Genomic DNA, 25,838 nt, shown 5'->3' on the forward strand with positions numbered 1-25,838 from the left:
TATATATATATATATATATATATATATAAAAATAAAAGATTATTCATTTATCATTTTTCATATTTAATGGTTCTTTTAAAGAGAAAAAAAAAGCATTATAAATGTCTTTAAACATGATCTGCAAAAATGTTTTAGCACAGAAAAGAATTTGTACGTGTTGACACACAAAAACTGATATTTGCCATTAAGAAACATGTAAATAATTCATATTTATGTATGATATTAATAATGTAAATGTAAGTTTCCATACATGATCTGAAATTTATTTGAACAAAAGATTTTGTACATTTTAATAAACAAAAAAAATGATGCCTGCCATTAAGTAAAAATGGTTGCTTTCAACATAATATATTAATATATTTTAATAATTTATATATTATATTAATCACAAATATACGTTTTCAGTTACAGTACAAAGGCATGAATGTTTTCTTTCATGATCTGCATGAACAGAAAGGGCAGACTGGCACTAGTAAATGCAAAAACTAAAACATTATGTTCACATGCATCAATAGAATAACAAATAATTGAATAAACCACTTGTTTTATCATTACAATTAAGAAAAATCAGTCATTGCCTTCAGTCATTTCCAAAAATATTTGCACAAAAAGAATATGCCATCAATACAGCTGAAATGTGTTCAAGAATATAAAACTGTTATACAAAAATACATTTGTTTTGGTCACTCTATATAGCAATAATAAAAATTACAAGTAGCTGGAAAGCAATCAGTATCATCATCTCCGTCATGCAGCTGAGCATGACACTTTACAATATTTTCATTAGCTGTCAACGTTAGAAGGGTACCATGAAATTCTGGTTCACAATGTCTGCATCATTTCAGATGAACCTGTTTAGAAAGCTTGAATGTGTGTTTCAGTACTGCACTCGTTTCCGGGCCATGTAAGCGTTCGTCACCTGACTCATAATGACCAGAGCGCACAGAACCGGGCAGAGGACGGCCAGGTACCACACGGACCCGCTCACGCTGGTGCTGAACCACGACGAACACAGTCCGAGGAACAAGCTGAAGCTGCCCAGCAGGTACGTGAGTAACCCTGAGGTGGCGTGGTAGCGCTTCAGTTTGGCCAGCGACCAGCCTTTGGCCACTTTGGGATAGAGGAGCGGAAGTCCTCCGAGCGACTGCAGCCCGACGACCGCCACCGTGATCACACCGACCAACCCGTGCCACGAGGTGAAGTGTGGCTTGTCGTTGAGGTTTTTGTTGTAAATGATGGCGCACAGACCCGCGGTCGCGCAGCAGAGGCTCAGACACTGCAGGATCCAGTGCAGGCGGCCTTTAGTTTTGTGCTTCAGCTTCCTGACGGGAGACGAGTACGGGTTGAACAGCAGGACGGCTTCAGTCATGAGAAAGGAAAACTGAATGGGGCAAGAAAGTCTTGTCAAGTACTGCGTGACACAAAAAGCAAACTTAATTCAATTACATACAAAACTATCAAGGTCTGACTGTCTGTAATGTATGCAGTTTTGTGTCACTCACACCAAGAGTCATCAGGAACGGATGCCATGAGAACAGACCTGTGAGAAAACAGTGTTATAGTGTTTATTAATAATTGTATGTGCAGTGTAAAAAATCAAAAGTTGAGAAAAATGAAAAGTTAAAGGCAACAAACTTCAGCAGATTTTTGAGTTCTCTCAACTTCTTGTATTTAGTTTATACAACAAAAAGTTGAGAAAAATCAAAAATCTCCTACAAAAACAAGTTGAGAAAACTCAAATCTGCTGAAGTTTGTTGCCTTAAACTTACGTTTTTACAGTGTGCTTTTTTATGTTTTAGAGTTTTTATATTTCTATTTAGCTTATTTCTAATTGTATTATTGTATTTCAGTTTGTTGCCAGGGAAACCTTTCTAATTTACCTTTACTCTAATATTAATATTTTATTTCAGCTTTGTTTCAATTGCAAGAAAAAACATTTTTAATGTCATTTTAATTTTTAATTTTTAGGTAACAATAAAACACTGACAGAGACATACTCTGAGCCAGAAACTATTTAGATACTTTTGACATCATAGTAATGTTTGGTGTTTATTATTTTTAGTTATATATTTAAAATGATCAGAATATGTCAATATTGTCACATTTCATAATATTACAAAATATATATTTTTATACAGTATTTATTTTTTAATTACTAATAGTTGCAGTATATTTATAGAGTTACAGTACTATATATTTTATATTACACAATTATTGTTTCAATAATAAATTATTGTTTCATATATATATAAAAATGTGTGTGTGAAAAATAATTGTTTTTATTAATTTTTATTTACAATAATATTTACAATAAAAACAATTAAAGATGCACCGATATATCTGCCAATTATATATATATATATATATATATATATAATTATTATTATTATATGTATAGTTTGTACAGTTTAAAGACAGCCGATAATCAAAAATGGACTGAATTTGTGCTTTGTGTAAAGAAAATGCTAAGAAACCAGGTTGATGTTCAATATTAATAGTAATTATATGAATTAATAACATTCAGAAAGTTAAGAAATATTAATTTAATCTTCAGAATTTAGGTAATGTGTGTTAATATTATTTTTTTTTATTAAGTAAAGTGTTTGTTTATAACTGATAATCTGAAACAAGTTGATGAAATATAATGATTAATTATTAATTATAATGAAATTATCATTCATTTAAAAGAAGGTTTTGTTTTGTATCAGCAGTATTGTTATAGGCAGATATCACTCTGGATAATCAGCTATCGGTATCAGTGGAGAAATGTAATATCTCTAAAAAACAAAAAAATATATATAATTCAGTGTTTTATTAATAATTATTTTTCATATATATATATATATATATATATATATATATATATATATATATATATATATATATATATATATACGCATGAAAAACATTATTACACAATATTATTAATAATATTATTAATTGTGTATTATTATGATGATGATGTGATCATTTTTATTATACTTTAAAAACAATAATATACACAGATAACAAACATAATCTTTTGCGCATACAAACATTACAACATTCATATAATCTATTTTTATAATTTATAGGATATTTGCACGATCTTATTGATATGTTGTCATTATTTTAAATGAATATAACTTATGTATATCATTATAATTTCTTATTCCTGTCAGAAATATATTAGAAAGAATTTTAAAATATCAGTATTTTGTAACTACAGTAAACACGGTGATCGGTCTACAGACAGCACAGATTACAGAGAGAAAGACTGGTCGATAGGATCTTCTCTGGATGTGAGGAAGTGTTTGTTGTACTCACTGGATCCAGGTTTGGCCAGTACCGTCATGAAGCCGGTGAACAGCGCGCACAGGACGTGAGTGGAGACGCCGCACAATATCCTGCTGTAGCGGTACAGTTTCGGCTCCGACTCGTGATGGACAGTCATATTAGTCTCTCTCAAATCTATTCCATACAGCTAATTTACATACATACACAATCACAACAGAAAGACGAAACTAACTCGAATCCATTTGATGCTCTCAATCTCAACTAGAAACTCTGAATCACTGAAGGTTTCCGGTTACACTCCAACATGTCATAATAAAAGCACATTTCGTTTTGAAGCAAAATCTCATCCGATTATGTCAGAATTGTCGCAAAATATAAATATGATTTATTTATTTTGAAAGCCCACTACGATACATTGAAATTAATCTTGTTTTCTTCTCTAAATGATAGACATGACTTTTATTTTGGCGATAATTTTAAATAATTTCTTCCAGATTGCCTCTGTTCTAGAAATTCCTCTGCTCATGCTGACGTGGGATTTTGTTTACATGCCTGTCTTTCCATCTTTTGACCTGCAGGGATCACAATTGATTTTTTTTTTCTTTTCAGATTGCACAAATATTAAATGCTTCAGTTTATCTGTGTCTGTGCAGACGATATCAGAACAAATAAAATGTGTAATATACTTCTTTGACTTATTTGAGAGTATACATTTATTTATTTATTATTTATTTAGTTTATATATATATTTTATTTGCATATATAATTTTTATATATATATTTTTTTTTTTTTCACAAATACAGATTTTTTTATTTTTTTTTATTTGTATTTTAGGTTTTATTCATGGAAATGTCATGAAATGACTCAGTTATGGCGAGACACCCCAGGTGAATATGGTAAAAATATTAACTAATAGATATAACCATACTACCCCAGCTGATTGATTACATTAAAAATTGCAAACATTTTTTGTATTACCAGTTAATAAATGTAAGGTTTAAATATGCAAATGAGGCGTTATCTAATTAAATATGCGCTAATTTGCATATATTTCTAGAACAAAAATCTGAATTTTGGATGACGTCAGGTTCAAAATTCTCGTTCAAATTTTTGGACATATTCAATTTAAAGGTTTTTACAGAGGGAATTTTGGATATCTCTTTTTATCACTCCATAAATCAGAAAATACTATCAACAGTCAGAAAAAAATAAAATTATTTATTAATAATAATATTAAAAATAATATTAATCATATTTATATTTTTTTAGGAATAAAATGTTGTATAAAATCAGCCAAATTATATATCAACAAATCCCTCTGTAAAAACCTTCAGAATATAGATAGGAATAAAACTGTAAAGTTTAATGTATATAAGTTCTGCTGAAGTGGAGATTTCTGACTCAGAGCAGGAGAAAAAACTCATTTTGAGAAAACGGCCTTTAAAGATATTTAATGTAACTGAAATCTGTGGATGCAAATAGATAAAGTGCTATAAAATAGACACTTAAAAGTGTATTTTGGATGTTTTCTTTCCACCAGTCTGAAAAAAAAAAAACACTTTATGAAAAGCCAAAAAGTTCAAAATCTAAAAATTGACAGCTGCCTGAAAAAACAGTGTTTTTGCCTCTAGTGTCTCCCCTTAATTGGGGAATCCGATGACCGTAAGAAAATCAGACATTCACAACCAATTACTGTTCATTGTCCTCTACGGAGCAGGATTCCTGCGTGTCCTGTGACCTGCTGGCCCTCATCCAGACTCAATGGACGACAGAAACCTTCTTATCTCCTCAGACCTCCTTCCTGATGATACAAGACATCCGCTATCAGACCAAAAAGAGAGAGAGAGTTCAATGTTAAATCAAGCCAATGGACCTCTGCCAAGCAAGTACACCAGATTTCTAAGCAGCACTGGTCATTGCACTGAAACTTTTACACAGGAAAATGGGAACTGATCTTCCATGTTGTGACTCTTTCACTTTCTAAGCACGTATTTATAACACTTCTGCATGATGCTGTAGAAATATTCGGAAGAATTAACAAATAATGACAGATTTCAGTTTGTTCCCCACACTAAACTATAATATATAACTTTAGAAAACGTGAAAAGTATATCATATAATTCATAATTATAACTTTCTTAGTCACAATTTGTTCTTTTTAAGTCAGGATTCATACTTTTTATTTCAGAATAAGGGCTTTTTGTCATAATTTTGACTGTTATGTCAGAATTATGACTTTTTATATCACTTATAATTTATAATTATAACTTTTTTAGTCACAGTTTGTTCTTTTTAAGTCAGAATTCATACTTTTTTATTTCGGAATTAGGGCTTTTTGTCATAATTTTGACTTTTATGTAGGAATTATGACTTTTTATATCACTTATAATTCATAATTATAACTTTTTTAGTCAATTTGTTCTTTTTAAGTCAGAATTCATACTTTTTATTTCAGAATAAGGGCTTTTTGTCATAATTTTGACTGTTATGTCAGAATTATGACTTTTTATATCACTTACCACTTATTCTTTGGAAGATCTACGTTAAGATTCTTGTTTTTGTTCCACGTGCAGAAAACAATGACTTTAATATTTTTGAGGGCGCTATCTCTTTAAGAGTGAGTTTAATTTTAAACAAGGTCATTGTAAATAGACTCTCAGGCGGGGGTTCAGAATATAAGACCCGAGGGTCCACCAAATGCTTCAGGAAATGATGTCTGCTCTCTGCGTTCGCTCTAAGTAGGACAGATCGCGCTGGATTAAGCGTTAATCTGAGTCTGCGGCGCATGCGCACAAACGCGCGCTAGCGGTCGCGCTGGACAAGGTGCGCGTTGTGGAGAAACTAATCGACCCGGTTTCGAGCTGCGACCGCGAATGACGCCCACGGTGAACCGAAAATCTGAGGAGGCATCTCCCTGCCAGCGGAGGGTGATTTTCACTTTAGTTTTGAGTGTAATGGAAGATGTTTTCTCAGTTTTGTGCAATCACTTGCTCTGTCTCCTCTCAAACACGCGATGCGCGCAGATTACGCGTTATTTGAGACTTCAAGAGCGGATTTGAGGAAATTGACGCGTTTACTGTCAGTCTGAGGTTCTTCTGACGAAAAAGTGTCTTGTTTTGGTTTAAGGTAGGTTGGTCTTCTTAAGCAGTTAAGTGTTTGGTAAAACTTTAATCTGACTTTATCCATCAAATGTAGGCTATACTTTCTGACGTTTGTAGGTTTGGACTTCACGTCCAAGTCAATGACGTCGAATTGCTAATCTAATCTGTGAGAGATTATTTTATTCTCTGTGACATTTGTTTGGAATGAATACTACACATTTTCACAAGAAATTGTTTTATGTGTTTATGCATTTATTTATTTCTGTTTGTTTTTTCATTTTCTTTATTTTCTGTTGACCTATTGTATTCTGTTCTCTTAGTTTGTTTATTTATGCCTTTCTTATTTTGTGTACGTTCTTTAATTGCATTTGATGTCAGTTTGAAGACATTTTGGCATCTAATCTCATTCTATTAATTTTCATTAAATGAATTAAATTGAATACAAAATTAATTTATTAATTTCATTATTTATTTCTATGTTTTTATTTGTAGATTTACATTTACGTATGTTATTTTTACATTAATTATTGCAATTTATTTGCTTATTCTCTATATTTGCATTATTTGCCAGAATCATTTGCTCTATTCTATTCTATTCTATTCTATTCTATTCTATGTGTGCATTCTCTATTTGTCTATATGATGTGCTATTTATTTGCTATGCTTTTGTGACCCAGTTTTACGCCTCTTTCTATTCTGTTTGGTTGTTCGGGCCTTTGGGCTTCTCAGGATTAGGACAGAAGCCAAAAGAGGTGTCCTACAACAAAAATGGTCCAAAAACACCCTTGAGTGAATTTTCCTCCTCACGCATACTGATCAGCCTGCATATAGATGTTGTCAAGTGCTTTTGTAAAGGACAGATTCGTTTGCACAAACCCGCTGGAATGTTAAATCCACATATTTTCCTGTAGACTTTCTGTCCGATGTTTAAAGAAGCTTTTACCCCATATGGACTAAAATATTTAATTCTGTTCAACAAATATCAAGGGACTCTATTTTTTCAGGGGAGGGTATATATATATATATATATATATATATATATATATATATATATATATATAGAATTTTGCAGTAAAATATCCAAAAACCACTAGGCCAGTGTTATATATTTTGTTCACTTGAGTACTTATCCAAATGTTTCCAACTATTTGAAAATCATGAGAAAATTGCTATTTTAAGCAAGGCTCCAGGACGTGTGAAGAGTCGCCTGTCAATTGCGTCATACCCGCGTTACCCTCGGTTTCTGGTTTTATTTTGTAGAAACCATGGAAACAAAAAAAGATGCATTAATATTTACATGTTTTAATAGACAAGGGAACAACTGTTTTGATATATTTATAGACAGAAAACGAATTGTTGTTATATAGCTCAACACGTTTAATCTTATTGTTTAAATCTAATTTTCTTGATTTTTTGTGAGTACCGTGCTTTACCATGCCTCAGAGAAAAACACTATTTTGTCAAGTAGCTAACATAGCATAATCAGATGCAGCTTTATTTTAGTAACAGTAATACAGCATTTTCTCCATCATACAATATGTTTTAAAATTAATTGCATGCATTTATTGCATTTATCAACACAAGCCATCCAGCATTTAATATGATAACGTTATAACATAATTTTCAACACTCTCAAATGTATCTAATATGATAAACAGAGCTGTGTTACCTCATAATCATGACCGGAAAAACGGAAGCGGCGCGGGCGACTGCGGCATAATAAAAGTTCTGCTGCTCGCGGCGTGTTTTGACAGAACACTCGGTCCTGCTCTGCTTCATACTACAGTAACGTTAATAATCGCATCCATGAACAAGATTTCTTCCCGAGTCCTATCCCAATTATTTTCCACCGGCCGTTGAAGTGAAGACCACATGTCCCAAGATTCCGCGCTCAAAATTGCCATCATCAAGCTACGCCTTTGTGTTGAATAGGCCTCTAGCGGACAGAAAATCTTACATATTGCACCTTTAATGTCCTTTGAAAATCAGACAGATTACAACTGTCCACATTTGCTGTAATCATAAAGAACCACAAAATATTGTAATCTAATTTAATCTCTGTTGTTCTTCCTCAGATTGAGCCAGATGCTGCTGAACTGTGAATCTGGAGGACATCTCACTGAAAACATCATCATCTCTTTGTATTAATATTGTACGATCAACAAAGTGATCCATGTTTGTTCTCAGCCTGGATATGCAGATGCATCAGAACCAGACCCAAAGTGTGTCGGTCTGGTCTGGAGGAAAAAGGGTCGCTCTGAAGTGATCTACTGAGCCATGCTTTTTAGCCCCCCACATACCTAAGATGGCAAAATGTGAACTCATTGAATTACAGGACTTGACTCCCGACGACCGCATCGAGTTAGCGCCCCCTAGCGGCCCTCCGCCCACTCTGGAAAGGTGGAGCAAAGAGAAGGTGGTGCGGATGGTGGGGGAGCGCGTGCGTCTGGAGGACCCCGACTGGCCGACATGTAAACCCGGACGGGGTCACGACTTCCAGCCGTGCAGCCAGACGCAGCTCAGCTGGTGCGACCTGTGCGGGGAGTTTATATGGGGCCTGTACAGACAGAGCCTCCGCTGCACACGTGAGTCATTCGCCGAGATAATCGAGAACGTCTCCACAGGGATATTTGTCTTCCGCTGTGTAAATGTTACTGTCAAGACAATCTGGCCCTCAGAGACCGCGAGCCAATAGGAAAAGGATGTTTAGATTGAGAAGATGACAGTTTAGACAGAGTCTTATGTTGGATAGAGATTGTGTGGGTGTGTGATTGTTACAAAATTTAGAATTCAAACAGCAAAAAGTACAGCAAATAAATAACACTAAATAATAGAATAGAATAGAATAGAATAGAATAGAATAGAATAGTGTGAAAATATGTGCAACTGATTTTAATTTAGGCAAATAATGGAAATGGAATAAACAAATAAATAAATGTTCTTATAAATGTATGAATACTTACATGCTTAAATGTAAAACTTTGAGTAAAGGAATAAACAAACCATTTAATTAATACATTAATTAGGTGTTTGATTGATTTAATTTAGGTAAAATTAATAAGTTAGATAATAGCATACAAATTAGATGTTAAAACGTGCAACTGATTTCAAATGCAATTAAATAACACATAGAATAAAAAACAAACTAGAATAGAGTATAATATAGAAAATGAAAAGCATGAATGTCAGAGCAAGAATATTAAATGCATGACTGCATAATTACATAAAGAACTGCCTCCACCCAAAACACCCTAGAAATTTCCTGACAACCTTCCAGACTATCTTGTAACCCACATTTTCTTCATAAAATTTAAAGTATAGTTTTCTCTTTTTTCTTTCTCTATTTGCCAAAAACATCGCATTAAAACTTTGATTAATAGCATGATTTTACACTTCATAAAACTTTGTGATTTAAAATGGTTGAGTCAAACAGACCACAGATGAATGACTTATTCATCAAATGACCCGGAACATACATTCACATTACCACCAGGTGGCGCTGTAGATTCATTCATGAGCAAAGCTTGACCCCTCTGTCATATGTTCAGCTTGTTCCTTGTTCTGACTGTAGTGCTGAGAACTGTATTTAACTCTAGAAACACATACTGGATGTGTGGTTTTGGTTTCTGATTGAATGTTTGTGTCTCTTCAGACTGTAATTACACTTGTCACTATCGCTGTCAACCCTTCATTCAACTGGACTGCAGCTCCCACTGCGACGCCATCAGCGAACAATCGAACTACTGCGAGGACACGATAGAGACGGACACAAATGTGGTGAGAGAACAACTGCTCGAGAGGACAGGTCACCTGTAAATGACACGTAAATCAGAGAGGAAGTTGTTTGTGCTTGTGCTAGTGATTGGATGCTTCCGTATGGAAACCCATTTCTGCCACATAAGAAAAAAATCATGCTCTGGGAAGTCATTATGACAAAAAGTCAAGATTATGACTTAAAAAGTCAAAATTATGACAGAAAGTCATAATTAGGATATAAAAAGTCAAAATTAGGATTTTAAAAAGTCATAATTATGAAATTAAAAAAGTCAAAACTGACAAAGTCGGTATGACAGAAAGTCGTAATTATGAGATAAAAAGTCAAATTTGACACTTAATTCTAAAAATCGAAATTATGACTTTAAAAGCTGACATTTTGAAATAGAAAGTCATGATTATGAGATAAATCTCAAAATGATGACAGAAAACCATTATAAGATAAAAAATTGCAATTATGAGAGAAAGTTATAATTTTGACATACTAAATAATTATGAGATAAAACGTCAAAATTATGACAAAAAGTCAAAATTATGACTCAAGAAGTCGAAATTATGACATAGAAAGTCATAATTATGAGATAAAAAGTCAAAATTATGATTTTAAAGTCATAATTATGACAAAAAGTCAAAATTATGACTGTCATAATTATGCGATAAAAAGTCGAAATTATACCTTTGTCATAATTATGACAAAAAGTCATAAAAAGAAGAAATTATGACTGTCACAATTATGACAAATTATAACCTCACAATTTCGACATTTTAAGTCATTTATTTACTTTTAATCTTATAATTATGAAGAAACTTCACATTTAATGCTTTTAGATGATTTGTTAATTTCATTTAATAATTTACAGATTTCAATAACACATTGCAATTGCTTTGTAAAAGGTTTTTTACTAACTTTTCAGGTGAGTTTTTGCTGTATTTACACTGTTCTGACCAGAAGGGGTCACCAGCGTGTGGCGTTTCCAGCACTTCGAAAATTTCAAGAAAAGTTTCAAAAAGCTTTGTTTCTCTCATCACTAGCATCTTTGCATGCATTCAACTTAAAACATCATCGAAGTAGTTCTGAGGCTGTGTTCAAAATCGCTCCCTATATATTTATATACTATATGACCTACATTACTCCACTAATATAGTTCTAGAAGGAGGGAATGAAAACGAGTGGATTCGGACTCTGAGTGTGCAGGAAGAGCTGCCGCTTTTGCATAGTTTATGCTTGCTGTTTTATCTTGAACACTGTCATGGAAACTAATGAAACAAATTAATAATCAATTAAAAAGGAATATTACACTGTACCCACATTGGACCAGTGGTTTGGAAAATAGATGGATAGATGATTCAGCTGCGGGCGCCATCTTCTGGTCAGACACGGGAATTCGTTCAGTGAGCGACTCTCACAGTGCATTATGGGTATTCTCTAGCCGTACATCGGTTGTACGCTCGTTATTGCGGTGCATTGTGGGATTGAATGACTGCACTCGATAACATCCACTATGGTTTCGGATGACTGTCCCCTCAAATAGTGCCCTATTTAAGGGCATAGGGTGCGATTTCGGACACAGCCTGAGTCTCGGCACGCCATATGCCACCAGTGCTGATTTTATTACCGTCCTACACACGCAGTGCCACACGCAATTTACGACAGCGCCGTGGAGGAGAGGTAGCTTAGCAACTGCACAATAAAGCAGCTGCTCGCTTTCTAACATTTCAAATGTCACGAATAAGTACATGACTTTAAAATTATGGAAATATATTGACCAAATGTGTCTATTTGGAGTAGCATGGATGTTTTCAGTTGATAATTTAAGCTTCTAATCACAGTGATGATCTGTGAAGGCTGGATCTGACATTGATTTTCCATGTGAGTGAGTCTTTCTTGAGTAATGATGTGAAAGTGATATGGGGGAGGGTGGAAGAGCTGACAGCTGGGGAAATGAACCAATGCTGCAGAAGAAGTCAATGGCGCTTCACAATGAACCTTTTACCTAATTACAAATGTGCAAATCATCATAACCTCTCATTTGGACGTGCAACATTTGCGCAAAGGCTATTATTATACTTTTAATTATTTTAAATACACACAAGACTTTTCCCAGCATCAGATTTAATGCAGACGCACAGACCATATCAAACATTCATATACATATATATATTCTCCTGTGATCCAGCAATTCTTTTCTGTCCTCTGTCGTGATATATATTTGCTGCACTTCTTTTCTTTATTTCCAAATTATTTTGTTACTTGGTAATATTAGACATGATGATGATGATAATAATAATAATTATTATTATTATTGTTTATTATACATTTTTAAAATACATTTATATAATTTAAAATAAAAGTTATGATTTCTACATAACAAATTACTTTACATATTACTATGTCATTTCTTAAATAATTATTATATAATAATATGTAGATGTAATTATATTTTTATCTGTCAACTGTAGTGATTTTATACTGTTTATTGGTTGCACAGCTTTTCTGTCATACCAAATGCTTGTATGTTAATTGGTAATACTTCATATAATAATAATTATAATTATTATTAAATATATATTGGATATACATAATAGTATAAATGTTTTGGAAATATAATTATAAAATTATTTACTATTATAAATGTACTATTTAATAAATATATGTTTTTATATATAACAAATATTACATATTACTATATATAATTTTGACAATTATTGTAATGTGATTTTTTTTTTTTTTGTCAACTGTAACGATTTATATAGTTTGTTGCACAGCTTTTCTGTCATACCAAATGCTTGTATGTAAATTGATAACATTTCATATAATAATAATTATGATTAAATATGCATTTTATATACATAATAGTATAAACGTATTTAAATAAATGTACTATTTAAAATAAATATTTTTACAGTTATTTTTATATTTGTTATACCATGAAATGTATATTTATTTATAATTTTATTTTTAGAAAATATTTAGAAAATAAACGTTTTTAAAAAGCGTATTGTTCTGCTGGGTCTCAGGGGGAGGAGTCAGGATTGAATGGAGGGAGGAGTCTGCGTGCAGTAAATTCAATCCGAGGGGCGGGGCTAAGCGGAAGGGTGGGGTTTCAAATCACGCCTAACGGTTGCATCCTGGTTGCACGAGGTCGGTCAGACAGCCACATCATCCTCCTCAGACACAGCGGAAGCTCTTACACAGTCCCGGTCCGGTTGAGTTCGGTGTGATAATGACGGATTGTGAGTGGTTCGACATGACATGGGGCAGCAGCGCGAGCAGCGGATACTGCAGCCAGAGCGACTCCGAGCACGAGCTCGAGCAGTTCTACACCGCGCGCACGTCACTCAGAAAGACCAAAAAACGCAAAGAAAAAGTAAGACAGTGATAAATAATCATACAAATTACTATATTAACCTTAGATGTGTATTATTTTGCCGTTTTGGGAGGGCTTTGCGATTTTTACAGTCCAAGACTGAACTTACCGATCTCTTTCGGTTCGGTCACTTCAGTGTGCCAACAATGCATGTGCGCGTGCGTGCTTATTTTAAATGATGCTTACATGTGCTTACAAACTACAATAACTTTTCAGTAATTTATATAATTGTTAAGAATAGTAACAAATCATTTAATTTAAATATTCGTTTTTAAATATTTATTGTATTTGTTATACTTTAGATTTAGTTAATTGTGTTTTGTGTGTGTGTGTGTGTGTGGGTGGGGTGGGGGGGGGGGTTCCTCTTAAGATGATGTCATGCTGAGTAGCACATAACGTCATACAAATCAAAGGATCCGCAGTCTGTCCCTGTCTCATTATAACCCATGATCAATGTAAACGTAATTAACTTCATTCCTGTTCATGAAGTCAGCTATTTTATTCAAACATAAAAGTGGACCAGGTTTGTTATTTTTTTTATTTTTATTTACACACAAAAGGGAGCCATAACGCCCCAAATTTTACATTATAATATTGTAAATTAATTTTTAAAATATGCATTAATATTTATATGAAAACTATTTATTATTTATTATCTTGAATATTTAATAACTTCTTAACATTAACCAGTTAATAAATATTTGATGTTTTTTTTTTTTTATTAAATTTGTAGAAAAAAAGTAGAAAACTTAAAATTAAGCCATCTTAAATGTAGAAAACAATTTTTTTCACAGACTTGGGAAGAAATCATACTTGTGATTATTAGAGTTAATGGAGCAGACTGAAATCTGTTCATTCCTCGGAAACATTCAGAAGCATTTGGAGTGAGTGAGTGTGTGTGTGTGTGTGTGTGTGTGTGTGTGTGTGTTCCCACTTCCTGTCGGCTATTTCTAGATGAGGGAGGGTTGTTTTCCTGTGGCCCATGTCTGTGTGGGAAAAGCCATCCAGCTGGATCTGACAGAGTATTTGAAAGCCACTTTATGTCACAGACTGCGATTGTTCTGCTGTACAAACACAATCAGCTGTTGTTGTTAAATATAGTTACTCAGTCACATTAAGTCAGGCTGTTTCTGCCAAAGTGCTTCTAAATCTGATCCTTACTGGTTTAAATCTAAGAAAAACCCTTAAATATCAGTGTTTAGGAAGAATTAGAAAGTTCTTATAAACCTAGCGATACTTCAGCCAGTCTCTCAAGGTTTTTTTGCCTCCCCCTTGTGGTCACGTGATGCATTACATACTGTCCTTTCCCTCTGTCCTACAGGATGAGCCGGTCGACTGCAGGAAACCGGAGCTGTCCGTCACTGAAATACAACAGAAAGTGAAAGAATACAATGCTCAGGTCAACAGTAACCTCTTCATGGTTCTGGTAAGGACACCTATCTGTCCTGAATATGTAAATCTATCAAATAATTTTGTTTTTTAAATTTTAAAATTTGATATATTATCAAAAATGCATAATACACACTACCAGTCAAAAGTTTGGAAACATTACTATTTTTAATGTGTTTGAATGAAGTCTCTTATGCTCATTAAGGCTGCATTTATTTCATAATAAATACAGAGAAAACAGTAATATTGTGAAATATTATTACAATTTAAAATTATGGTTTTCTATTTTAACATACTTTTAAAATATAATTTATTTCTGTGATGCAAAGCTGAATTTTCAGCATCATTACTCCAGTCTTCAGTGTCACATGATCCTTCAGAGTGTCTGATTTATTATCACTGTTGGAAACAGTTGTGCTGCTTAATATTATTTTATAACCTGTGATACTTTTTCAGGATTCTTTGATGAATAAAAAGTTAAAAAATATCAGCATGTATTTAAAATAGAAATCTTTTGTAACAATATACACTACCGTTCAAAAGTTTGGGATCAGTAATTTCTTTCTTTTCTTTCTTTTTTTTTTTTTTTTTTTTTTTTAAAGAAATTAATACTTTTATTCAGCACGGATTTGTTAAATTGATAAAAAGTAATAGAAAAGATTTATATTTTGAATAAATGCTGTTCTTTTTAACCTTTTATTCATCAATGAATCCTGAAAAAAGTATCACAGGTTCCAAAAAAATATTAAGCAGCACAACTGTTATCAACATTGATAATAACTGAGTATCAAATCATCATATTAGAATGATTTCTGAAGGATCATGTGACACTGAAGACTGGTGTAATGATGCTGAAAATTCAGCTTTGCATCACAGAAATAAATTACATTTTAAAGTATATTCAAATAGAAATACATAATTTTAACTGTAATAATATTTCACAATATTATTGTTTTTTTTCTGTATTTATTATGAAATAAATGCAGCCTTAATGAGCATAAGAGACTTTGTTCAAAAACATTAAAAATAGTAATGTTTCCAAACTTTTGACTGGTAGTGAACATAATATTATATTAATTTATTTATTATTATTATTATATTTATTTGTGGTACTTGCATTTGGACAAATCCCTAACCAAAAGTATCAAACTTCAGCGTGTCACTCGGTCATGTTTGGCTGAATGTTTTCTTGTCCTCCCCGTCAGAACCGTGATGGATCTTACACTGGCTTCATAAAGGTCCAGTTTAAGCTGGCCCGACCCGTGTCTCTCCCTCCATCACGGAGCACGTCCTCCTCCTCGGGGTGGGATGGCAGTTGTCAAGAAGACAAAGCACTGAAGCATCGCACCTCATTCTACCTGCCCAGAGACACGGTCAAACACCTGCACATCAGCTCCAACACACGGGCCAGAGAAGTCATCGAAGCACTGCTGAAGAAGTTCACCGTGGTGGACAATCCGGCCAAGTTCTCGCTGTTCGAACGCAGCGAACGGCAGAATCAAGGTGGGGAGACTATGTATACTTGACACCTTATCTACGTTGATTCTTATAATAAACAATATATAAATCGTAAACGAGTGATACAATTCACATTGTCTTTCTCTTTTCAGTGTACTTAAGGAAGATGTCGGATGACGAGTGTCCGCTTTTCCTGCGTCTGTGTGCTGGACCCAATGAGAAAGTCCTCAGTTTAGTTCTTAAAGAGAATGAAACGGGGGAAGTTAATGTGAGTAAACATCCTTCTGACAGGAAGTCGACGTCTTTATGTGGTCATCAAAGAAATGATACAAATTTAAATATGCAAAATCACTTTAAACACATTTGAGGTATAAGCATTAACAATATTTTTGGTTTCTTTTCGCAGTGGGATGCATTTAGTTTTCCCGAACTCCAGAACTTCCTGCGCATTCTGCAGCGGGAAGAGGAGGATTATGTCCGGCAGATCGTGCGGCGATACGCCTTGGCACGAGACAAGATGAAAGAAGCTATGAAGAACTTCAGTACGCCTGGCTGAAATAAGCTGCTTTTTATACCTCAGAAACAAAAGATAAGGAGAAGGAAACGTACTAAGGACGCTCGTACGCAGCTTATTACTGTTTGAATCCAAAGAGTGTGTGGAAGAACCCTTTGTCCTACTGTGATAGAGGATATGAGAGGGTTGTAAATGAAAGGGAAATGCAGTGAGAGAGAGAGAGAGAGAGAGAGAGGAGTAGCAGCAGCGTGTGTTAAAGAGTGACTGATGAGTGTAAGAGGAGTGTGATGTGATACTGGAAGAAATGCTGCGGTCGTAGCTGTAGATCCAGTTGTGGAGTGACAGATTATTTGTCTGTGGTGAATGCATATATCAGTGCAGATTAAAGAGTACTTGGAGCACCATTTCAACTTGTAATAGGGAAAAAAAGGATTATTTTAGTGTCTATATTGATATACCACCATTTAATGATGCAATACTTGTCAGATAATGAAGGACCCATGTATATATTGGATATTTGTTGTAAATTTCTTTGAATAAAAGTAAAGTATTTTTCCCCTTTAAAATGACTGTTTTTGTTGGGTGCAAGAACCATTTCAAAAAAAAAAAAAAAAACATTTCATTGTTTGAAATGTGCAATATGCATTATTTTGCATTATTCTTATTTTTAATATTATAAACTTTAAGCATGTTCAAGGGTTAGTTCACCCAAAAATGAAAATTCTGTCATTTATTACTCACTCTCATGTCGTTCCACACCCGTAAGACCTCGTTCATCTTCGGATCACAAATTATAAGATATTTTTGATGAAATCTGAGAGACATCTGACTTATATAGACAGCAATTTAAAGGGATAGTTCACCCAAAAATGAAAATTCTGTCATCATTTACTCACCCTCAGGTTGTTTCGAAATCTGTATACATTTTTTTGTTCTGTTGAACACAAAGGAAGATATTTTAAATAATGTGGGAAACTGAACAGTTCTGGCGCACCATTGATTTCTATAGTATTTATTTTTTCCTACTAGTGGCCTGGTTACAAACTTTTTTCAAAATATCTTCCTTTGAGGTCAACAGAACAAAAAAATGTATACAGATTTCAAAACAACCTGAGGGCGAGTAAATCATGACAGAATTTTCATTTTTAGGTGAACTATCCCTTTAACAACCATTTTCAAGATCCAAAAAAGTACTAAAAACAGTTAAAATAGTCCATGTGACTACAGTGGATGAAGCAAAGAATACTTTTTGTGTGCAAAAACAATGACTTTATTCAACAATATCTTCTCTTCTGTGTGATTCTCTTACGCTGTTTACGTCCACGCTTCCAGGTTCTATATTATTGGCCAACACTGTACACGTAAGCACCACAATGCAAGCGTGTGATGCTGATGCAGGAGCCGGCCAATAATGAGTCGGCATTCTGACATTGAACACTTTTAAGGGTGTGGAATGACATAAGGGTGAGTAATTAAAGACAGAATTTTTGTTTTTGGGTAAACTAGCCCTTTAAGTAGCTCTTAAAGGAAAGCATTTAGTTTAGATTTTTTTTTATTTTATTTTATTTTTTTATATAAATAATGTCCTACATGTGATATGACCAACATGTAATTAAGAGAATACAGATTTTTCATTAGAGGTCAATTTTTTATGCTTATCTATTAAATTATACGCACAACACCTTATTAGTTATTATTTAGTCTGCTTTTTGGCAAAGTAATTATAATGCAAACCATAAATTAAATTTGTAGCATCTGTATGATACATTGTTTTGAAATGACATTGTTGGGTGCTATTTATATGGTAAAATGTATTATTTGTCTAAAAATCCTTAATTTTGATCAAATATTGACTTTAATCAAATAAAAAGACAATCTACAAAAATATGAAATAAAATAATATGGCAATAAAAAATTGACTGAAAAAAAGACTTTTATTCTATTAAAAAATAACTTTTATTCTATCCATTCTCCTAACCGAAGCGTTTCCATGTATTTCCGTCTTTACAGGAGCGGCTGACAGTGTCTTGATTCACTGTCTGATCTGCTGCGGTTCGTTTCTGACTTTACACACTCAATAAATCTGTTCAAACCCGCGCTAATTCGCATTATATCCTCTGCTCTGCTTCATTTAACATCAAGAGACTGTATTCAAGTAAGTGTCAACATTATAAATATGAATAATATTGTGTTATAGACACAAACGTTGCAAGACATTATGATGATGTTAGCTGTATTAGCACGAAAGCTACATCAATTTAGACAAGTGGAAAATAAAATAATTAAACTGGATGTTATTTATTAATAATAATACCTATGTCAAATCTTTTTAGTAATCAAATATAATAAAATTGACTCTTGTTTTTGCTAAATTTTTGCTGTCAAACACAATCTGTCTTGTTTTAAGATGCTACATGCTATTGCTGAAGTTAAAATGTTTGTTACATAAAATATTGTTAATTTTTAAAGAACATAAAATATAATTTATGATGGATTTGGTGTTTGACTTGGTGGGAAAGCACAGATCACAGGTTTCCCATGTCATAAAAAGTAGCCATATTTTATTATGACTTACATTATCAGATTCATGATACCAGTATGTAAATATTTAACAATATGAGTCAAATAACCGTTTGTTCTTTTGTCCTCCAGATTGTCCTCTGTGTGATCTGAGGATCTGTCCCAAGTGTGACCCGACCAGGAGGAGAATGTTCTGCGGCCCATGATGGGCGGCAGCGGGTCTAAAGGTAAAGGGTACTGGCCGTTCTCTGGTTCGGGTGGTGGGGATGAACCTGCCAAAGACAGCCAAGAGCAGAGCCTGGCCAGGGTGCGGAGTATCCGAAATGCAACGCCTTTCGTGTTTACCAGGAGGAGGTAAATATAGCCACAGCCCCTGGCATGCAACTTGATTTCAGACAGCATAACTCAACCGCTGTGCCAGTTACACTCAGAGAAGGAACAGATGCTCTGAAAAACACATATTCTTGTGTTTCTTTGCAGATTTCGAAAGTAATGCTTTCAAAGTATTTGAGTCATTGAGGTCATTTAACCTTTAGTGTTAACTAAAGGATAAAGTCCAGTCCGTACAGTACATAATAGCAAAATAGACCATAACAGGTCTTGTGTTTTGCAATAATGAATGGCTGACTTATGTTATTCCTCTTATTACCAAATAATACACACACATATTACATTTTAATAACAATGACGTTTGTTCACAGAATGCCAAAAGGGACCGATTACAATCAAGTGTTCCATTCACACACAAAGAATTTCACAGGGTACTGGAATGAAGAAAAAACAAACAGAGCCACATATATTTTTTAAAGTTAAACTTCTTTTAACATGAGAGGAACGTCTTTAGAACAGCATGTCACGTGCGCGACGCTGCGGCGAGACACGAGCGCAGCAGTTAAACGCATCTGTCTAGTGAATGTTTACATAGGAAAACAATTGGAAAAGCAGGCTCGTTCACACCAAGAACAATAACTAGGGTGACCAGACGTCCCGTTTTTCCTGGGACAGTCACATATTTCAGCTCTATTTTTAGTGTCCCAACTTATGAAATGGGATGAGAGGCACAAAATCACTCTCTAGAACATTTTCGTTCACTGCTCCATGCTGGTGGAACGATCTTCCTGCCTTCATCCGGAATGCAGAATCCCTGGCAATATTCAAAAGACAATGGAAAACTCATCTCTTTCGTGAGCGCTTAACCTCATCTAAAAAAAACAAAAACAAACAAAAAAAATCAGATCCTTTCATTTTCTTTAATCCCTCTCTATTATAGCATATGATACTCTGAGCAATGTCTGAAACTTGTATTGTGAGCACTTCCTTTGTCTATTTGCTTCTTTGTGATGACTCGCTTGTTGTATTCCTCACTTGTTTTGTCTCGTATTTCATTATTCCTAAATTGTCTTTGCCAGGTGATCATATTAAAGCAAGTATCATGGGGCGTTCACACCAGATGCAACTTGCGCAAATAAATTGCGCTATTCTTGCGTAGTTGGAACATTTTGAGTTTACTCTACATCAGTGGCGGCTGGTGCAAAAATTTTTTGGTGGGGCGCAATTTTTTATTATTATTTTTTTTTTAAGAAATGCAGGAACGAATAGGCTAATTGTTAAATAATCATTTAACAAGTGATATAATAATGTATCATTACTGCTTATCTAAAAAATGGAAAATTCAGTATTTAAAGCATGCCATAGGGCTGGGATCTAAAAAGAATATATCTGTTTTTAATTAAAAAATATATATATTTCACATTCTGCCCAATATTGTCCTAGAAACAATGTTCATATTGAAGGCTATAAAAAACAAACATGAATGTAACTGTGTAGTATATGCTATATTATGTGCAAAAAAAGGGGTCAAATCACATTAGGCCTAGGCTACATTCTAAAATTGTAACTTTACAATCTAAAAACAAAATGTTTTTTAAAGCAGAAGTTAAATACACTAAACTAAAAATGAAAATAAATAAAAACAAAAGAAACTAATTATTATTATTTTGATTACCCTATTAACAGTCACTTTACACAGTTACTGCTATCATACAAATACACTTAGTTGTATTTTCGAAATTCTACATATGGCATAATTATGTTTTCCAACAAAAACAAATTTTCAACAACAAATATTTTTAGCAAAATGTATTTTGACTCAGATTGAACGCCGTCTGTTTGGCGCGCATGCTCGCGGCGGCGCTCGTTCACGGAAGTGTGTCTTGCTGAAGGCTCGTCCACGCATGGCTGCAAAATGGAAATATTTTCTCGACTTTCTAACATTTGCAGATGGAGAATATACCCGTAAAATGTAAATATGCACTGAGGAAATTATTGGATGTCACTTCAGCTTAAAAAAAATATTAATAGAGGTCTGTTTGTTTCCACCAATCGCTGCACAGGTTAAGGTTACGTATGATGACGAAGGCACGTTAGTGCGAGCCCTCCCGGAACCCATAGAGATTGCATTGCAGTGCCTGCAGTTCGAATAAAAAGTTCTTTGCATGGAAGTCTATGGGAGCAGTCGGGGCAAATCTCCTCCAGACTGAAATGCCCAAAAAGAGGCGGTACTCCACAGAGCGTGACTCGACGCTGATTGGACTATATCCAGAGGCAGAACAAACAGCCTAGCAGTGACAGCGAGCGTAACTCTGTGGTTGAATGTGATTGAAAAATCCGTCCCTTTCTCACTTTGGTGGTGCGTCGCCCTATTGCCCTAATGAAGAAACATTACATTCTGTCTAGAATGTAATGTAATGTAGAATTCTGTCATCCTGCTCTACATTCGCACGTGAAATTCACTTCACAACACACGCGAATTCGCGTCATGGGAATATATGTGTGTGTCCCTCATGCTGCGTTCACACCGAACGTGTCTGGGGCGTCAGATTCGCGCCAGACGCGTATAGTTGGACGCTTGAACATTTTGAAGTCAGACGCTTCAGACGCGCGTCAAATTCGCTCTATTCGCGCGTCTAAACAAAGTGTGTTCAGATGCGAATTCGCGTCATGGGAGGGGCTTCCATCTCTCTCTGCACAGATCCTCTGAATAAACACATCGTCTCGTCAGTTGGAAACCAGTAGCGGCAATTTAATAACTCTGTTATGCCGGCAAGTTTTTGCTAGCTAGCAGGTGGGCTATATCAACGGCTAAAATCATGCAAAACGTTTTAAAACTAACCAGATTGTCCGATTTCTTCGCTTATCCTCTTCCAGGCAAGGTCCTTTTTTTTCCTGTCTCGATAAAAAATATGATGACACATCATAGAGCTCAGGGTGGCCACACACAGCGACTAAAATTAGTAACTAATATTATCTTTCTTCTGGTCTCCACCGGTGATCACGTCATAAACACGTTACTACCAAAGCAGAGTCCCTGATTGGTTAACGTGGCGCGAATTTTCGCCAAAGTTCAGATTTTTCAACTCGGGCATCTAGGGCGTCAGACGCGTGAACGCTCAATTCGCGCCGCGCCATTCGCGTGTCAACGGCCGATTCGCGCCACACTAGATGCTTGATTCGCGCCACAGGACGTCTAGACGCGCGTTTACATTGACTTAACATGTAAATCAGACGCCCCAAGCGCATTCAGTGTGAACGCAGCATCAGACTCTTCCACTTGTTTCTGCACACTTCTTCTGAATAAACACATCAACTCGTCAGCAGGAAAGTAGTTGTAAAATACGTTGAATAAGCTCAATTTACCGGCTTTAGCTAGCTTGTAGTCTCAATATGTTTATATAGCTCAAATTGAGTAAAGGGCGTTTTTAACAACTTACCAGATTGTCCGACCTCCTCACTTACTTTCTTCCAAGCAAGATCCTTTTTATTCCTGTTTCTATAAAAGTACGAAGATGTATTGTACAGCTCTGGGTATCCACATACAGCGACGTTGATTTTCTCCTCCATTGTTGTTTCGGATTTCTGCCTCCGCTTGCTATGTCGTAATCACGTCACTACTAGAGCAAGCTCCTGATTGAATATTCGGCAAAGGTCAGATTTTTCGATTCGTGCGAATCACGCGTTAAGTGCGCCAAAACACGTTATGTGCGCTCAATTCTCACAAATCGCACCCATGTAAATCACTCGCGCTTAACACTTCATTCGCATCTGGTGTGAACGCACCATCAGTCTTCTATCATGCGAGAATAGCCTAATCAAAGGTAGCCAATCTCGTCATAGTAATATTTTGGAGTACAAAAGTATCATCCGATCACAATTCGTTATCGACTAACTTGAGGTTAGTGAAGGCGGGATATTAGAGAGCGCGGAGAAGATCAAGTGAATACAAGTGAATATCTCACGTAATTACAGTCGGTTATATAACAGAAACAAAATAACAATATGATTATTCGTTATCATGAAATAAAATTGTGCTTGGGGGGGTCCTGTCCATCCCATTCCGTTTTCCACCATGAGAATTCTGGTCACCCTAGCGATAACTATAAATTATTAATAATCGCCCTAATTTTGAGAATAGGGAAGTCGACACCACAGCTTTAACGATAATGGCACGCATGAATGATATTGTTGGTATTGAATTTTGCATATATATATATATATATATATGTGTGTGGGTTTTTTTTTTAAATTTGTTTTCATGTTGTGAAGCTCTTTGTACTTCGATGAGGATGGCGACCTGGCCCATGAGTTTTACGAAGAAACGGTAGTAACGAAAAACGGCCGTAAGAAAGCCAAACTAAAACGAATCCACAAGAATCTCATACCTCAGGTTAGTCAGCATGGGAATGTTTTGCTAACATTTTCTACATGTTTTCATTAGATTGAATTTTAATCATGAGTCTTTGAATGTTCATGATTACTAGAACGTTATTATTGGGAATTTTTCCATAGGGAATCATCAAGTTGGATCACCCTTGTATCCACGTCGATTTTCCGGTCGTCATCTGTGAAGCTTGATGCCGCCGGTGACCTCCTGCGAAGATTCCGTCCTCCCTCATTTTCCTCCCGACCGCTGGATCCTGAACACGCTTGCTGTGTAGCGCCCCCGTGAGTTTGGGAGGGCTCGACGCGTGTATGTGGAATCCCGGCAAACAGGCCGCGAGATGCTCTGGCTGTCTGCCTGAGAAGAGGCTGTGGCCTGGCAATGATGTCCTGACTCTTTTCGTTTTCTTGTAATCCTCCACATGTGCGTCTTGAAGACTATTATGGGCTGTATGGCCAAGACACTAAGTGTGGTTTGTATATGACTGTATGGCTGTTTGTTTGTTAGTATATGACCATAGAAATAGAGAATATTTAGCGATGTTTGACTTTTATCTGGAGCACATCATGAAGGACTCTGGAGGACCTTCTAGAACGTTCCGTTTAGAATTCCGAAGATGTTCTAGAAGCCCTCAGAATGATCAGGTTGCATTTGAATGCTTTAATCGACGGGTATTGTATAACAAGCAGAGCTTCGCAGATCGTCAGGATGCGATGTTCGTAGAGGTGACGCGGTTAGGGTTAGTTCAAAATAAGTAAAACTACAGCCTGAATTTTGCATGTAGTTCCTATAGACCTGATTCTGCTTTATTTTCAGCCAGTAGGAGATAATCAATGGCTGTTTACTACGCTGTGATTTGTTTGTATGCTGATTGGATGATGGAATTGCTGCCGCTCCTTGATTGGACAGTTGAGGCACTGACTGACACAGTTATGACAGTCACTGTGAGAAGCCCCGCCCCCTCCTCACTGTTGTGGCAGTCTTTTATTTATTACAGTTGAAATGACCAGTTGGCATTAAAGAAAATACCACAATATAAATGCACATCAAACTGTGTTTGTCTGTTAATTTGATATTAAAACTGAATATTAACTGGGAATTAACTGATGTGGATTTGATTGGAAAATGAGGACTACATCTTTTTTTGTTGTTGTTCAACACAATCTTTTTAATTGACATATAATTAATATATGAATTGTCTAAAAAAAAATATTTTTATGGTTTATTTTTTACTGTTTAATATTCCATAAAATGTGATGCACATGAAGTGACGTCATTTGGCATGATGTCATTGCAAGTAAATCTTCTCAATCCATTTTTATTTATTTTTTATTTTATTTTTTTTATTTACACAAATAACATAGTTACGGAAGAGGATTAGGGCCAAGCAATAATAAAAAAATAAAACCATCTCAAGATTAAAGTTGTTAAATTTTGAGAAAAAAGTCGAGATAAAATGTTGAGAATAAAGTCATTAAATTACGAGAAAAAAGTTGGTAAATTACGATAACAAATTAGTTAAATTATGAGAAAAAATTTCGTTAAATTTTGAGAAAAAAGTCGAGATAAAATGTTGAGAATAAAGTCATTAAATTACGAGAAAAAGTTGTTAAATTATAAGAACAAATTCGTAATTTAACAAATTTGTTCTCGTAATTTAATGACTTTTTTCTCGTAATTTAATGAGTTTATTCTCAACATTTTATCTCAACTTTTTTCT

The 25,838-nt window shown here is 34.8% G+C and overlaps 3 protein-coding genes across 4 annotated transcripts; 2 read left to right on the forward strand and 1 right to left on the reverse strand.

Moving 5' to 3' along the window:
* Nucleotides 1-241: 241 nt before the first annotated feature.
* LOC125263636 (transmembrane reductase CYB561D2) lies at nt 242-3,951 on the reverse strand. The gene is made up of 3 exons (XM_048182703.1): nt 3,307-3,951; nt 1,503-1,540; nt 242-1,381 (listed from the first exon to the last, which is right to left on the reverse strand). The coding sequence occupies exons 1-3, from the start codon at nt 3,431-3,433 to the stop codon at nt 878-880; spliced, it is 669 nt and encodes a 222-aa protein (XP_048038660.1). The 5' UTR covers nt 3,434-3,951; the 3' UTR covers nt 242-877.
* A 2,018-nt stretch (nt 3,952-5,969) lies between these two features.
* On the forward strand, nt 5,970-17,447 carry rassf1 (Ras association domain family member 1). Of its 2 annotated transcripts, XM_048182704.1 has the most exons (7): nt 5,970-6,403; nt 8,454-8,963; nt 10,031-10,155; nt 14,842-14,946; nt 16,115-16,412; nt 16,520-16,635; nt 16,774-17,447. In XM_048182704.1, the coding sequence occupies exons 2-7, from the start codon at nt 8,684-8,686 to the stop codon at nt 16,921-16,923; spliced, it is 1,074 nt and encodes a 357-aa protein (XP_048038661.1). In that variant the 5' UTR covers nt 5,970-6,403; nt 8,454-8,683; the 3' UTR covers nt 16,924-17,447. The 2 variants fall into 2 exon arrangements, with proteins under 2 accessions (XP_048038661.1, XP_048038662.1); XM_048182705.1 differs by lacking the exons at nt 5,970-6,403; nt 8,454-8,963; nt 10,031-10,155 and adding an exon at nt 13,216-13,520.
* Nucleotides 17,448-18,877: 1,430 nt separating this feature from the next.
* Nucleotides 18,878-25,162, forward strand: tusc2b (tumor suppressor 2, mitochondrial calcium regulator b). Its single transcript, XM_048182706.1, has 4 exons — nt 18,878-19,036; nt 19,534-19,755; nt 24,004-24,124; nt 24,247-25,162. The coding sequence occupies exons 2-4, from the start codon at nt 19,604-19,606 to the stop codon at nt 24,310-24,312; spliced, it is 339 nt and encodes a 112-aa protein (XP_048038663.1). The 5' UTR covers nt 18,878-19,036; nt 19,534-19,603; the 3' UTR covers nt 24,313-25,162.
* The last annotated feature ends 676 nt before the right edge of the window (nt 25,163-25,838 follow it).

This window comes from Megalobrama amblycephala, linkage group LG2, assembly GCF_018812025.1.
Source record: "Megalobrama amblycephala isolate DHTTF-2021 linkage group LG2, ASM1881202v1, whole genome shotgun sequence".
NCBI classification, from domain to species: domain Eukaryota; kingdom Metazoa; phylum Chordata; class Actinopteri; order Cypriniformes; family Xenocyprididae; genus Megalobrama; species Megalobrama amblycephala.

Excerpts from the sequence above, each read along its gene's own strand:
- LOC125263636 (XM_048182703.1), bottom strand. The coding sequence starts at position 3,433 with ATGACTGTCCATCACGAGTCGGAGCCGAAACTGTACCGCTACAGCAGG. Across the intron at positions 1,541-3,306 it reads ACTGGCCAAACCTGGATCCA|GTCTGTTCTCATGGCATCCG; the intron begins GTGAGTACAACA and ends GTTTTCTCACAG. Across the intron at positions 1,382-1,502 it reads CGTTCCTGATGACTCTTGGT|TTTTCCTTTCTCATGACTGA; the intron begins GTGAGTGACACA and ends TGCCCCATTCAG.
- tusc2b (XM_048182706.1), top strand. The coding sequence starts at position 19,604 with ATGATGGGCGGCAGCGGGTCTAAAGGTAAAGGGTACTGGCCGTTCTCT. Across the intron at positions 19,756-24,003 it reads TTCGTGTTTACCAGGAGGAG|CTCTTTGTACTTCGATGAGG; the intron begins GTAAATATAGCC and ends CATGTTGTGAAG. Across the intron at positions 24,125-24,246 it reads ACAAGAATCTCATACCTCAG|GGAATCATCAAGTTGGATCA; the intron begins GTTAGTCAGCAT and ends ATTTTTCCATAG.
- rassf1 (XM_048182704.1), top strand. The coding sequence starts at position 8,684 with ATGGCAAAATGTGAACTCATTGAATTACAGGACTTGACTCCCGACGAC. Across the intron at positions 16,413-16,519 it reads CAGCGAACGGCAGAATCAAG|TGTACTTAAGGAAGATGTCG; the intron begins GTGGGGAGACTA and ends TTCTCTTTTCAG. Across the intron at positions 16,636-16,773 it reads ATGAAACGGGGGAAGTTAAT|TGGGATGCATTTAGTTTTCC; the intron begins GTGAGTAAACAT and ends TTCTTTTCGCAG.